General features: G+C 34.8%; 1 protein-coding gene across 1 annotated transcript in view; it reads left to right on the forward strand.

Annotated features, from left to right (window-relative positions):
• Positions 1 to 12,512, forward strand: part of LOC111370171 (alpha,alpha-trehalose-phosphate synthase [UDP-forming] 1-like) — an 18,026-nt gene extending 5,514 nt beyond the window's left edge. Inside the window, exons 5-18 of the mRNA XM_022991866.1 lie at positions 210 to 347; positions 503 to 604; positions 3,115 to 3,265; positions 3,394 to 3,482; positions 3,896 to 3,944; positions 4,620 to 4,720; positions 5,080 to 5,267; positions 8,672 to 8,789; positions 8,999 to 9,178; positions 9,249 to 9,371; positions 9,450 to 9,537; positions 9,619 to 9,749; positions 9,867 to 9,965; positions 11,913 to 12,512. Coding sequence (XP_022847634.1) covers positions 210 to 347; positions 503 to 604; positions 3,115 to 3,265; positions 3,394 to 3,482; positions 3,896 to 3,944; positions 4,620 to 4,720; positions 5,080 to 5,267; positions 8,672 to 8,789; positions 8,999 to 9,178; positions 9,249 to 9,371; positions 9,450 to 9,537; positions 9,619 to 9,749; positions 9,867 to 9,965; positions 11,913 to 12,284 — 1,929 coding nt within the window. The 3' untranslated portion in view covers positions 12,285 to 12,512. The remainder of the gene's footprint in view (positions 1 to 209; positions 348 to 502; positions 605 to 3,114; positions 3,266 to 3,393; positions 3,483 to 3,895; positions 3,945 to 4,619; positions 4,721 to 5,079; positions 5,268 to 8,671; positions 8,790 to 8,998; positions 9,179 to 9,248; positions 9,372 to 9,449; positions 9,538 to 9,618; positions 9,750 to 9,866; positions 9,966 to 11,912) is intronic.
• The last annotated feature ends 460 nt before the right edge of the window (positions 12,513 to 12,972 follow it).

Raw genomic sequence — 12,972 nt, forward strand, 5'->3', positions numbered from 1 at the left:
ACAAGGGCAATTTCCCCTATTATCCACAAAGAGTCATGCCTTTAACTATTGTTTTATTCTTTATATACCCCAAATTGTTTAATCAGTCTTAACAGGTACAAATCCATTTTCATGTTCGCCATATACTGAACTTGTGGTACATGGATTATTTTGCTGATATCTGATGGTTGCAGTGTGTCATTAAGGCTTTCATGTAAAGTCACTAACCAATCAATTTTTTCCTTATTTCCAGTTTCCACACATATGATTATGCAAGGCATTTTGTTAGTGCCTGTACTCGTATTCTTGGACTTGAAGGTACCCCTGAAGGAGTAGAGGACCAAGGGAAGCTAACTCGTGTTGCTGCGGTTTGTATACATTGCCCTGTTGTTAATGAAAAATATGTTCCTTTTAGATCATTTTGTATACATAGGTGTTGCATGTTTGGCCTATAAAATTTCTACACTAATCGATGGATAATTCATCCTTGTCTCATACTGTTTCTCTATATTGGTGAATCCAGTTCCCCATTGGTATTGATTCAGATAGGTTCATTCGAGCACTTGAAGTTCCTCAAGTCCAGGAGCATGTCAAAGAATTAAAAGAAAGATTTGCTGGAAGAAAGGTTTTATTCTCTCTTTTCCCTCTCCATGATCCCTCCTGTACTTATAGCAAATGAATGTATTGTCTCGAGATTGCGCATAGGGATTACAGGTGTAAAATTGATATTCAGAAAGCCTATGATCACGTGAACTGGGGATTCCTTTTGTATATGCTCAGGCGATGTGGTTTCGGGGGTAAGTGGTGCTATTCGATTTAGTTTTGTATATCTACGGTCTCCTATTCAGTTTTGGTAAACGGCACTCCTAAGGGTTATTTTCGGAGTAGTAGAGGTTTGAGGCAAGGGGATCCGTTGTCTCCATTGTTGTTTGTTATTGTTATGGAAGCTTTCATAGGATGCTTGAGAAAGTTGTGGGAGAAAGTTTGTTGAGGGGTTTTATGATTAACCAATTGCAAGTATCTCATTTGCTATTTGCAGATGACACATTGATCTTCTGTGATGCACAGGTTGAGCAATTCAGGAACTTGCATTATCTACTACTATGCTTTGAAGCTGTATCTGGATTGAAAATTAATTTGCGAAAATCTGAGGCTATCACCAGGGCCGGTCCTGTGATTGTCAAGGCCCGAGGCGAAGTTCAAAAATTAGGCTCCCAAAATCAACGTAAATGCAAAATTCAACGTTGTGTTATGCAACATATTGCTAACTTAAAATTTAACATTAAAACAACAAACAAATATCTCAATAATCTCACAATTAATGAAAAAACTATTTTCCTTTTCCTTCTTTTAATGTTAATAAAAAAAAAACTCTGGGTCAAAATAGGCCCCCTATGGTTTTGGGTCTGAGGCACAGAGTGGGAGATGTTGATAATGTGGAGTAGTTGGCGGACATATTGGATTGTAGGATTGTGCAACTGCCTATGTTATATTTTGGGCTCCCCTTAGGAGCACGATTTAAAAATATACACATTTGGAACAATATTGTGGAAAGGGTAGGGAGGAGGTTAGCGGGTTGGAAGCATATGTACCTCTCAAAGGGAGGCTGTCTTACCCTCATTAAGTCCATTCTATCGAATCTCCCCACTTACTTCTTGTCATTGTTTTCTATTCCCGTTTTAGTGGCAAAAGGATTAGAGATGATTCAAAAGGAGTTTTTATGGGGAGGTTTAAGGGAGGAGAGGAAACTTCACTTGGTTAATTGGGGTGTAGTGTGTTCTCCCATAAAAGCGGGGGACCTCAGATTGAGGAGTCTTGTATTTTTTAATAAGGCCTTGTTGGGTAAGTGGTTGTAGCGTTTCGGTTTGGAGAGAGAAAGCTTTTGGAGAGAAATTATAGAGGCGAAATATGATGTTTTAGAGAGAGAATGGTGCTCGACCGAGGATCGTAATTTTTATGGGATGAGTTTGTGGAGTTTTATCCGACGACGGTGAAGAGAATTTCAGGATATATTGAAGTAAGTGGTGGGAATGGCAATATTATCAGATTCTGGAAGGATTGCTGGTGTAGAGATCGGCCGTTGAGAGTAGAGTATCCTTCCCTATATAGTATTACTTTGATGCCACATGCTATGGTGAATGAAGTCTTACATATGCATAATGGGAATCCCAGTTGGAACATTGCTTTTGGGAGGAGTCTACAGGGCTGGGAATTGGAGAATTATGGGCTACTCCTGACCTCTTTGTATGAGGTGCACGTCAGGGTAGGAGAGAGTGATTGTAGCAGGTGGAGGTTGGCAAGCGATGAAATTTTCTCAGTAAGCTCTTATTTTAGATCCTTATTGGAATTTGAGGAGAGTTCATTCCCCTGGAAGAAGGTATGGCAATGTAAATTGCCCCCTCAGGGGATATTTTTACTATGGACGGTTGTGAAGGGATAGGTGTTAATGGTGGATAACCTCCAATTGAGGGGCTTTTATGTTACGGAATGGTGTTATATGTGTAGGAGAAATGGAGAGGCGATTGACCACTTGTTCCTTCATTGTGACGGTGCTCGTTCCCTGTGGAACGATATTTTGGCTTTTCAATACATAGATTGGGTGTTTCCGCAGCATATGGAAGATGTATTGAAGGCATGGAGGAGAAGATTTTGTGATAAAGATAACAAGATTGTTTGAGACCTTATCCTAGGATGCATTGTCTGGTGTATGTGAAGGGAGATAAATAGCCGTTGTTTTGACGATCATACACGGATAACAAAGCAGATTAATTTTTTTTTTATTTGACACTGTATAGTTGGTTTAATGCCGTGGCTAATACTCGTGTTGGCGGGTTGCCCAATTTCATGTCATTTCTGTCTTGTATTAATTGATAATACACCTCTTATGTATTATTCATGATTAATAAAATATTTGATTACCTATAAAAAAAATTATCATCAGTAAATCTCAAAGAGAGAAGTTCAAGTTCACCTATTCAAGCAACTTGTACTCTTTAGCACTTAATCCAAGTTTGAGTAAAACTTGATTCTTTTCTATTTTTCCTCATCTCCTTCCATCTATAGCTTCTATGGTTCTTCTTGAAAGTTATTAAACATATTTTGTTCATTAAATTCAAGTATTATGTATTCTTATAGGTAATGCTCGGCGTGGATCGCCTCGATATGATCAAAGGAATCCCTCAAAAGATACTAGCATTCGAAAAGTTTCTTGAGGAAAATCCATACTGGCGTGATAAGGTGGTTTTGCTGCAAATTGCTGTGCCAACAAGAACTGATGTTCCTGAATGTATAGTTTTCAACAGGCTTACTTTTACTTTCCTTTCACCTCCCTTATATTCTCCAGTCAAGTTACAAGGATTTATTTCTTCTCTTCCAAGGATGATATCATTTCATTTACTCATTTATTCTCCACAGATAAAAAACTTACAAGCCAGGTTCACGAAATTGTTGGACGTATAAACGGCAGATTTGGAACTTTATCTGCTGTTCCAATTCATCATCTAGTGAGTATATACCTGTCAAATGTCCATATTTAAGTTTATGCTGCTTAATATTCATGTGTATGCAAAAAATTAAATTTTAGATGGTTATTTTCTACTGATTAAACATTAATTCCGACTTGCTCAACATTTCTCTACTTCACAATAGTTCTTTGTGTAGATACGACAAAATATACTTATCTATTAAATCTCTAAAATATCAGTAGTTTTGAATATCATGTCAATTTTAGCCCAATATTTGGTAAAGAAAACTGAAAATAATATGAGCAAACTGATTTATATACTCAGCTGTCATTAAAACGTTAATCTATGGCATGCTGGTCATTTTTCATGCATGATTTGCAGTCGACTTTTGTACATTGCAGTTTTCAAGTAGATTATTGAGATACTTTAATCAAATTGTTATTTGTCTGCAGGATCGTTCTCTTGACTTTCATGCCTTATGTGCATTGTATTCTATTACTGGTAAGTGGTATGGTTATCATAGCCCAGACTTGATTCTTACATTTGTTTTATTTTCACAAAGCATAATATTTCTGGCAGTTTCCAAATGTTATAATGACCAAAATGTTCTTGGCTTGGTCAAAAAATGGGGATCAGAAGATTGGGCTTCATGCTTTTCCTTCCAAATGTTTGTGTTGTCTTGAGTTTCAACTGTACAGTTATCTTTAATGCATGGACCTCAATGCAACTGGCTCAGTGGCTTTGGTCATTCTATATGTTGTAGCTGGCTTTCTTGGTTCCTCAGGCGTCTTAATTATGTAAATTTGGATCATTATATCTTTGATTTTGTCACAAAATGTTTTGTATAAATATTCAGCCCTTTTGAAGGTGAGGAGCTTAAACTTTCGAACAGGTTTCCTATTTCCAAATTTAGAATTTGGTTTCAAGCTTGAGCTCTAGGAACTAGACTAGATTCTTCTATACTCATAGTTTGGCAGGCAGCACAGAATCGAGATTCAGCTTGAAAGTAGAAAGAGCTCAATTCTGATAAAATTTATTCTTTCCAATTAAAATTTCATTTCCGCGAATTCAAATGCTAAAATTGTTAATATAATAGTAGTTAATTACTCTGTTGCCTGACTAAACCTGCACTAAACCAACTTGGTGATATTTTTGATGTTTGACTTGATGCAACAGATGTAGCAATTGTCACATCTTTGAGGGATGGAATGAATCTTGTCAGCTATGAGTTTGTCGCATGTCAGGATTCCAAAAAAGGAGTTCTCATTCTCAGCGAAGTAACTACCACACACCTCAATTTTATGGCAACTTAACTTTTATTATTTGAAGATAATTTGCAGTTTGATTGCCGACACACAAATTTCTATTTTTAGTGCTAGAAAAGGTTTTCAATTTTTATGAAAGGAATTAAGTACGAGGTAAGGTATTTTAATTTTTCATAAGATCAATACTGGTATTGTTGTATTTGTCTCGCTTCATTTTTTTTTTTTTCCAAAAGTTGTTTACAATACACAAAATTAAATATTCACAACCATGTGATATTTAAATCAATCTCCACCTATCATGTAACTTTTTGACATTTCCTATTGTCTTGTTATATTACTGGATTTCGACATTCCCTTTGGTATACTTTCAGTTTGCAGGAGCAGCACAGTCTCTTGGTGCTGGAGCAATTCTTGTAAATCCTTGGAACATCACAGAAGTAGCTGCTGCCATAAGCCAAGCTTTGAATATGCCTGCCGAAGAAAGAGAGAAACGTCACCGCCATAATTTTGACCACGTGACAAATCATACTGCTCAACAGTGGGCTGAGTTCTTCATAAGGTGAGTGAAAGTTAAGAGGTCAGAATAATTATCTTGTAACTCTATAAAACTTTGAGAATTATCTTTTTGCTTGATCAGCTAAATGCGAAAGACTTTAACTGGAATAATGCTGCTCAAACTTTAATAAATTTCCATGTTTAGGTTCAATTATCCTTTTTAAATATTTTTACCTATTTTGAGCTTAAACTGACTCAAATAATTTGGATGTATTCTTTCTTGTGTTGAATGTGGAATGGAAATGAAGTTTAGGAGCACTTTTTGTTCTTATCTTAAATTACATATCAACTAGACTGAGAACATCCATGCTTCCTTTATAGAGTAAATGCTGTACATAATCAGGAACACTCGGAATTGTTTGAGTTCTAGTAGTTTCCAAGACATCCTCTGCAGGCAATGGAAAATTTGACATTAAATTATCTATGGTTTTGTAGTTTTAGACTAATGAACCAGATATATAATAAACCTATTAAATTAATCCCATCTTTCTCTTCAAGAAAAAGCATAAATGTCATATATCCAGGAAATTTGGACCAATAGCATTTCTATAGAGGCTTCAGATTAGGTATGCTTTATAGGTTCAGAAAGAAAATGGTGGTTATGTCTGAACCTGGTTTTAGTATTTTGAAAAATATCGTGTTTATATCCGACTATCCGAGTTCTTTTGTAGTTTTGCTTGATTCTGGTATGGAAATCCGATGCCATAAGGAAATAATAAGACAGTTATGCATGCACATAACTGTGTCATATTCTTCTTAAGTGAAGGTACAAGGGCGAGAAGATTGGATAGTTGCTAAAAAATTGAAAATTCAGGTTGTTGTCAAATTTGAACCACAGCGTTGCAATAGCCCAGCATTTTACTGCTATGATAGGCAACTGTTTGTTTTTAAAGCTCTGTTTGTCTTAAATAGGTTTGTGGCTGGTAAGCGCATGACCGGGGAATCTTAGAATTTTTTAAGTGCTTATATGTTATGGGGTCTACAGAATGTGTCGATAGCAAGTAGTTAGTAAGTTGTGGTCCTCCAAAATGTGTGGATAAAAAATATGTTTGACCAACTTAAATTAAAATATAAGCTTTGCCAAACATACACTTAGTGGATAATCATTTCGCTTCTTGCATCCATCACGATTAGAATGAAGAAGAAAAGGATAAATTATTAGTAATTTGTATTTAAATTAAAAGAAAGAAATTATCCAACCCGCTTTAACCCGAATAAAATATACTCAGGCCTGTTTTTCTTAAATAAATTACCATACCTAAGGCCATATCCAACCTTGCATCAAATTTTACACCAAACTAAAATTCATCTCCAACCATTACACCAAATGAACAGTGTTTAACCATTTTCTTCCCTTTTTTTGTTCTTAATAATTTACTTATTTGAAATATTATTTATTTAATTATTTCATAAAACATAAATTTTGATTTGTCTATGATGAGCAAGGAATTCCTGAAAATGTCGATTTTTGTTTTCAACCAACTCAACTTCTGGACTTGACGCTTCCGTCCATTCTTGAACTGGTGCATCAACACTACATTCGTCCTCGATAATCATGTTATGCATTATTATGCATGTAGTCATGATATCATGAAATACTTGTTTTTCCCAAAACCTTACGGGTCCTTTCGTTATTGCAAATTTTGATCGTAGAACACCAAATGCACGTTCAACATCTTTTCTTACATTTAAAATTTATTTTAAATACAAATAATATTAATATTAATAAAAAATAATAATTTATTGTGTTAAAAAATATATAGCACAAATGACATAAATACTCTCAATAAATTTATTTGGAAAATGTTAAATAAGGGCAAAAGGGACATTTTACACTTTGCACCATTTTGGTGAAAAATTGTGCCAAAGTGTAAAATGTCCTTTTTGCCCTTATTTAACATTTCCCAAATAAATTTGTTAAGGGTATTTATGTCATTTGTGCTATATATTTTTCAATACAATAAATTATTTTTTTTATCAATATTAATATTATTTACATTTAAAATAAATTTTAAATTTAAGACATAATAATTAATAAATTAATTAAATATTATTATTATTATTATTATTATTATTATTATTATTTGCATTTAAAATAAATTTTAAATGTAAGATATAATAATTAATAAATTAATTAAAAGATGAAAATAATTTAAAATACAACAAACACGATTATTTATTAAAGTTAATACGAAATATATTAAACAATGACATACATACGATAATCTAATTTGATTTCATATTTTCGTTGTCGTAGTATTTTTATTAATTGTTCCGTATTTTTTATATTTATTAATGAATTTAATCTTTTCCGTAATTTAATGTAATTATTTATTTAGTAATTTATGTATTTATAAAATAATTAAATAAATAATATTTCAAATAAATAAATTATAAAGAATAAAAAAGGGAAGAAAATGATTAAACACTGTTCATTTGGTGTAATGGTTGGAGATGAATTTTAGTTTGGTGTAAGATTTGATGTAAAATTTGGTGCAAAATGGTGCAAAATTTGGTGTAGGGTTGGAGATGGCCTAATATGACATGAGACCTACTTCTTTGGCGTTCTGAAGAATATGGAAAATGTTATGTGTACATAATAGTGTACACATAGCATTACACCCCCCTCACATGGAGGGAAGTCCACACACAATAAAATATTATTGGACCCATTCCACGTGAGAAGGGTGTAATGCATTGTGTACACCATGAGGTGTACATGTAGCATTTCTCGAAGATTATTATGATATCCTCAAGGTCCTGTAGACCATTTATGCTTTATGGTACAGAATATTGAGCAAGTAAAAGACAAAATGTCTGTAAAGTCAACTCAGCAAAGATGAGCATGATAAATTGGATATGTGACTGAACGGAGAGACAAGAATTGAGAATTTACGTCAAGAAGAGTGGGTGAAACCAATAAATCAGGGGTACGACTGTTTAGGTTGTTGGGGACATAGCTTCTGTAGACCTGAAAAAGCTCATGTTCACAACAATAATGCAATCCCAAAATTAATGTGGAATGCCTATAGCAAAAGGTTGGATTTTATTTTGGAGTGTGTAATGACGTCACCCTAGATAATTAGTCTTGTAACATTTGATCAATAGTTAAGACAGAAAAAATGCAATACCAAAAATCATAATACAATCAGTAAATTATTCATGTTATCCAGCAATAACTAGCATTATTTGGTAAAGAGATCATTTAACATTTTTATGTGTCATCTGGGATCCGTTTACAAACTTCTGGATAATTAATCATGTGCCAGAAAACTGCTATTCGAAAATATACTATCTTGAACGGAGGGATATACCAATTTTCACATTATCATATTCAATGAATGGGTGAGTGAGTTGCAAGTTTTCATTTTGGTTTTGGTTTTAGGTAGTCACTCGATTTTTTTGCAGTGAACTGAATGGTACCATTATAGAAGCTCAGCAGAGAATGAGACAAGTTCCACCTCACCTAGTTTTCAGCGATGCAATCCAGCGCTACTTGCAATCTAAAAATCGATTACTTATACTGGTATGCTCTATTACATTTGTTCAGTTCTGAGTTTCAGAAGATCTGGACAGCATTTTTTCCCCCTTATTTGAGTTTGGAACTAAAATTTTTCTAGGTGTAATTCATTCTTAAAGGAATACCCTATTATTTTTTGGGTTATAGTTTTATGATTGACTATTATCATAAACAGGAGTAATAATTATTTATTTTGTTTGTTTGTTAACAAACAGGGTTTCGATGCTACACTAACTGAACAAATTGACAGTCCTGGAAGAAGAGGTAGTGATCAAATTAAAGAAATGGAACTGAAATTGCATCCTAAGTTGAAAGGACCTCTGAAAAAGCTTTGCAATGATCCAAAGACAACAATTGTAGTACTCAGTGGAAGTGAGACGAGGGTCTTAGATGATGTTCGTCATCTACTATTCTCTTGCTTAACTATTGACTTTATGTTCTTTAGTGAGCTGGTTGCTTTTGCAGATCTTTGGTGAGTACAACATGTGGTTAGCAGCTGAGAATGGAATGTTTTTGCGTTCCACAGGGGGAGAATGGATGACAACAATGCCAGAGCATTTAAACATGGACTGGGTTGACAGTGTAATGGTATGTCATGCTTTAGTTATTTCTTCACTACTTCCACATTGAACCTCTAAATAAGTTGGTGAGTTTTCCATAATTCAGCACGTTTTTGAGTATTTCACCGAAAGAACCCCAAGGTCACACTGTGAGCGTCGTGAAACTTCACTTGTATGGAACTACAAGTATGCAGGTAACCAAGTTGAACGATTTTCTGTTCCTGCTAATTTGATTATCATTTTGTTCATTCGCTTTTCTCTCTCTATAATCTCAGATGTTGAATTTGGAAGATTGCAAGCTAGAGACATGCTGCAGCATCTTTGGACTGGTCCAATGTCTAACTCGTCTGTTGATGTAGTCCAAGGAAGCCGCTCAATTGAGGTGCGAGCAGTGGGTGTTACAAAGGTAACTACATCTCTAACAATTGAAATCTTGGATTATTTGTGTGAAGCCTTGTTGACAGACACTTTGGTACAATAAAATTTTTATATTCTGGTCTTTTTTTCACTTCACTGTGTACAGGGAGCAGCTATTGATCGCATACTCGGAGAGATAGTTCACAGTGAAGCCATTTGTATTCCAATAGATTATGTGTTGTGCATAGGGCATTTCTTAGGAAAGGTATATCTTCTCATCTTTGTGATTGCAAGTTTTATATTATTATCATCATTAGGGGGAGGAGCTAGGATTGTAGAATTTGTGGGGTTGGGGGGGGGGGGGGGGTGAAAATTTCAAAAAATTTTAATTGGGGGACAAAGTTGAAAGCTATAGGGAATTTTTTGAATATCTTGGATTTGAAATTTAGTGAGGATGCAGCTGACCCTACTGCCCCCATACTAAATCCGCCACTGATCATGGGGGATTTTTATGCAGCATTATGTAAAATTCACACTGCATGAAAACTACAAGCAGCTAGCAATTTACATAGTAAAGCAGTAGGTTAGATAAAAATATTTTGTAGGTTTGCTATTATAATGTTAAATATATAGGATCGATTGAAATTTTTTAAATGGAGGTATACATAGAAAAGAAACAGAAATATAGATATCTACACTGAGCCTCCGAGGCGGCTGGAAGAGTTCATGCTCTCAAAGTAACAATTTCTAAATTTGTGTGCACGTATATATTTCGTTGCATGAACGCATACATCTGATATATGTTCCCTTTGGTGGTCCTCATGGCGGACCCACATGGTGTCATATCATAAAAATTTGGGTGTTTTTTTTTTTTTTTTTCCTCCAGTTAGTACTTGCATCGTTTACCACCACTATATATATTGGTTGTATGTATTTTATGCAAGACTGTGCGATAGAGAGAGAGAAAGTAAGGGTGGAGACTTGCAGGCGCAAGTGTGAGCGAAAGAGTGCATAGAGAGAAGTCAGATTGGGAACCTACTTTAAAGTCCATTAAGTGAGATTATTATATTATTTACCCAATTAAGTGGTGCGTATCAAAATTATATAAATTCAAATTTTGTTCAACAATTTGGTCTTATAAACTGTCATTTTAGTATTGTCCTAATATTGTTTTATATTTTTACCATCATTAAATTCATGGTCGAACTTTAGTTGAGATTGAATATTTCATTTTGTTTATTTGATTATTGAGTTTAAAGATTAGTTAAGAAAAATATTAATGCATATTGCATTCTATAATTTAATGGCCGCCCAAATTTAATGTATGTTTCAAGCCCCCAAAAACTCCAACGTTGATTAAATTTCATCCACACTGAACAATATTCCTGGCTCTATCCTTGAATATTTGCATATATTGTTGTTGCAATTTGTTATTTTCTTGTTACATTCATTGATTCATTCGATATCACACATTTGGGATTATCATTGATGATAATTTTCTTCTTTCACTTGGAAAAACCTAACCGACTTGTTGCAATGGCAAAACACAACTTCATGTATAGGAAATTATCAGGTAAATTTTTTTCCTCCAAAAATTTCTTGTTTTGATTTATTCACCGAGTTATATTTTTTTGTGTTTATTCATCTTTAGTTTTTAGAAAACTCATGGATATGTCATGCTAGTGTTTGACATAATAGAAACTTGGGGTGTCAGGCAAGGCACGCTCGAGCGTCAATGACTGAAGCCTACTGTCCTTGGAGCACCTAAGTTCCACTCGAGCATCCTTAATTTTTTATCCCACAGTAAAAAATGTATGGGTCCGCCCCTTGTGGTCCTGGCCATTGTTTACTTTGCAGCGTGTATGGGGTCACTTGTTAGAAACAGTCGTCATTGTTATGGAAGATTATATTCGTCGACCACACTGGCAGATTCCTAGTTCTAGGTGTAACTAATCATTAATTATCCTTCGGGAAGGTAGCAAATCAATTTTCTTTGGGGTAGAGGGGATAGAGATGATCATTTAATGACAGGAAACTGTTCTGAAGGCATATAAACTGCTTGTTTCATTTGTACAAGAGGTTGATTGTTTTCAAATACACTATTTTACACCACATTTGAATGCCATTCTTCATTTGGACAGGAAAGGAAGCATTTATATTGACTATTCCTTATTTCCTCAACTGTTGCTTCCTTTTTCCCCCCTTAATTCAGGACGAGGATGTGTACACTTTTTTCGAGCCAGAACTTCCCCGGGATACTACAGGTATGTCAAGAACAAGAGCAACCGATGCAATGAAGCTTGCTACTGAGCAACGGGCCACTCCAACTATAAACAGCTCCAAGTGTCAGGGCAAGCGTCAGCAGTCTGGACCAAAGCCGGACAAGAAAGCAAGCAGAAGCCGCCGATCATCACCAGAGAATATCTCGTGGAATGTGCTCGATCTGAAAAGGGAGAACTATTTTTCTTGTGCTGTTGGCCGGACTCGAACAAGTGCTCGATATCTTCTCAAGACATCAGATGACGTCGTTTCATTTCTCAAAGAAATGGTAGAAGCGTCATCGAACACATCATTGTCAATTTGATCGATCTCGCAGTGCCTATAAATATGACCTTTCTATCGTCGTGTTTTCTAGCTCCTTTCATGTTAACTACTCTCTTTGTAGCACCCTGAAACATCTAGACTTCAGTTTTCCATATGTACATATAGGAAGATAAATAAAACAAATACAGAGAAACATTGCCTTAAATCACCTCTCACTTTCTATGTAGATTTGGTTGAGTGTATCAGTACGACTGTGCCAGCTTCTATATTTTTGCACCAGGAGTTTGGTTACAATCTGGAAAACTGGCAGGGGCCTGTTTACCTGGATTTACAATGTAGAGCAGTTTCTTAACTGTGATTCACTTCAAAAAGAAGATTCATAGAGAAGGCCATCTTTAAGAAAAATCATTTTCCAGGGTTGCATTAGATTGTAAGGTGGAAAGTCTTACAATATAACTGAATCATATATATACACATAAAATAAATTCTCGGCCTCGACTTAGGTTTATAGGATAAATTAATAATTTTGATAACCTCATAAGATAATACTTTACTTGAAAAGACTTGTTCGTGCCATAAATTAAAAATTTACTATAAAATACCAATATAATTGAGTATGATATTGTCAATATTGTGTTGTAGCCAGGGGCGGACCCACATGGGGTCATGTGGGGGTCAAATGACCCCACAGTTTTCTGGAATTTTTATTTTTATTTTTTATTTTTTGG

Source organism: Olea europaea, chromosome 21, assembly GCF_002742605.1.
Source record: "Olea europaea var. sylvestris chromosome 21, O_europaea_v1, whole genome shotgun sequence".
In the NCBI taxonomy this organism is placed as follows: domain Eukaryota; kingdom Viridiplantae; phylum Streptophyta; class Magnoliopsida; order Lamiales; family Oleaceae; genus Olea; species Olea europaea.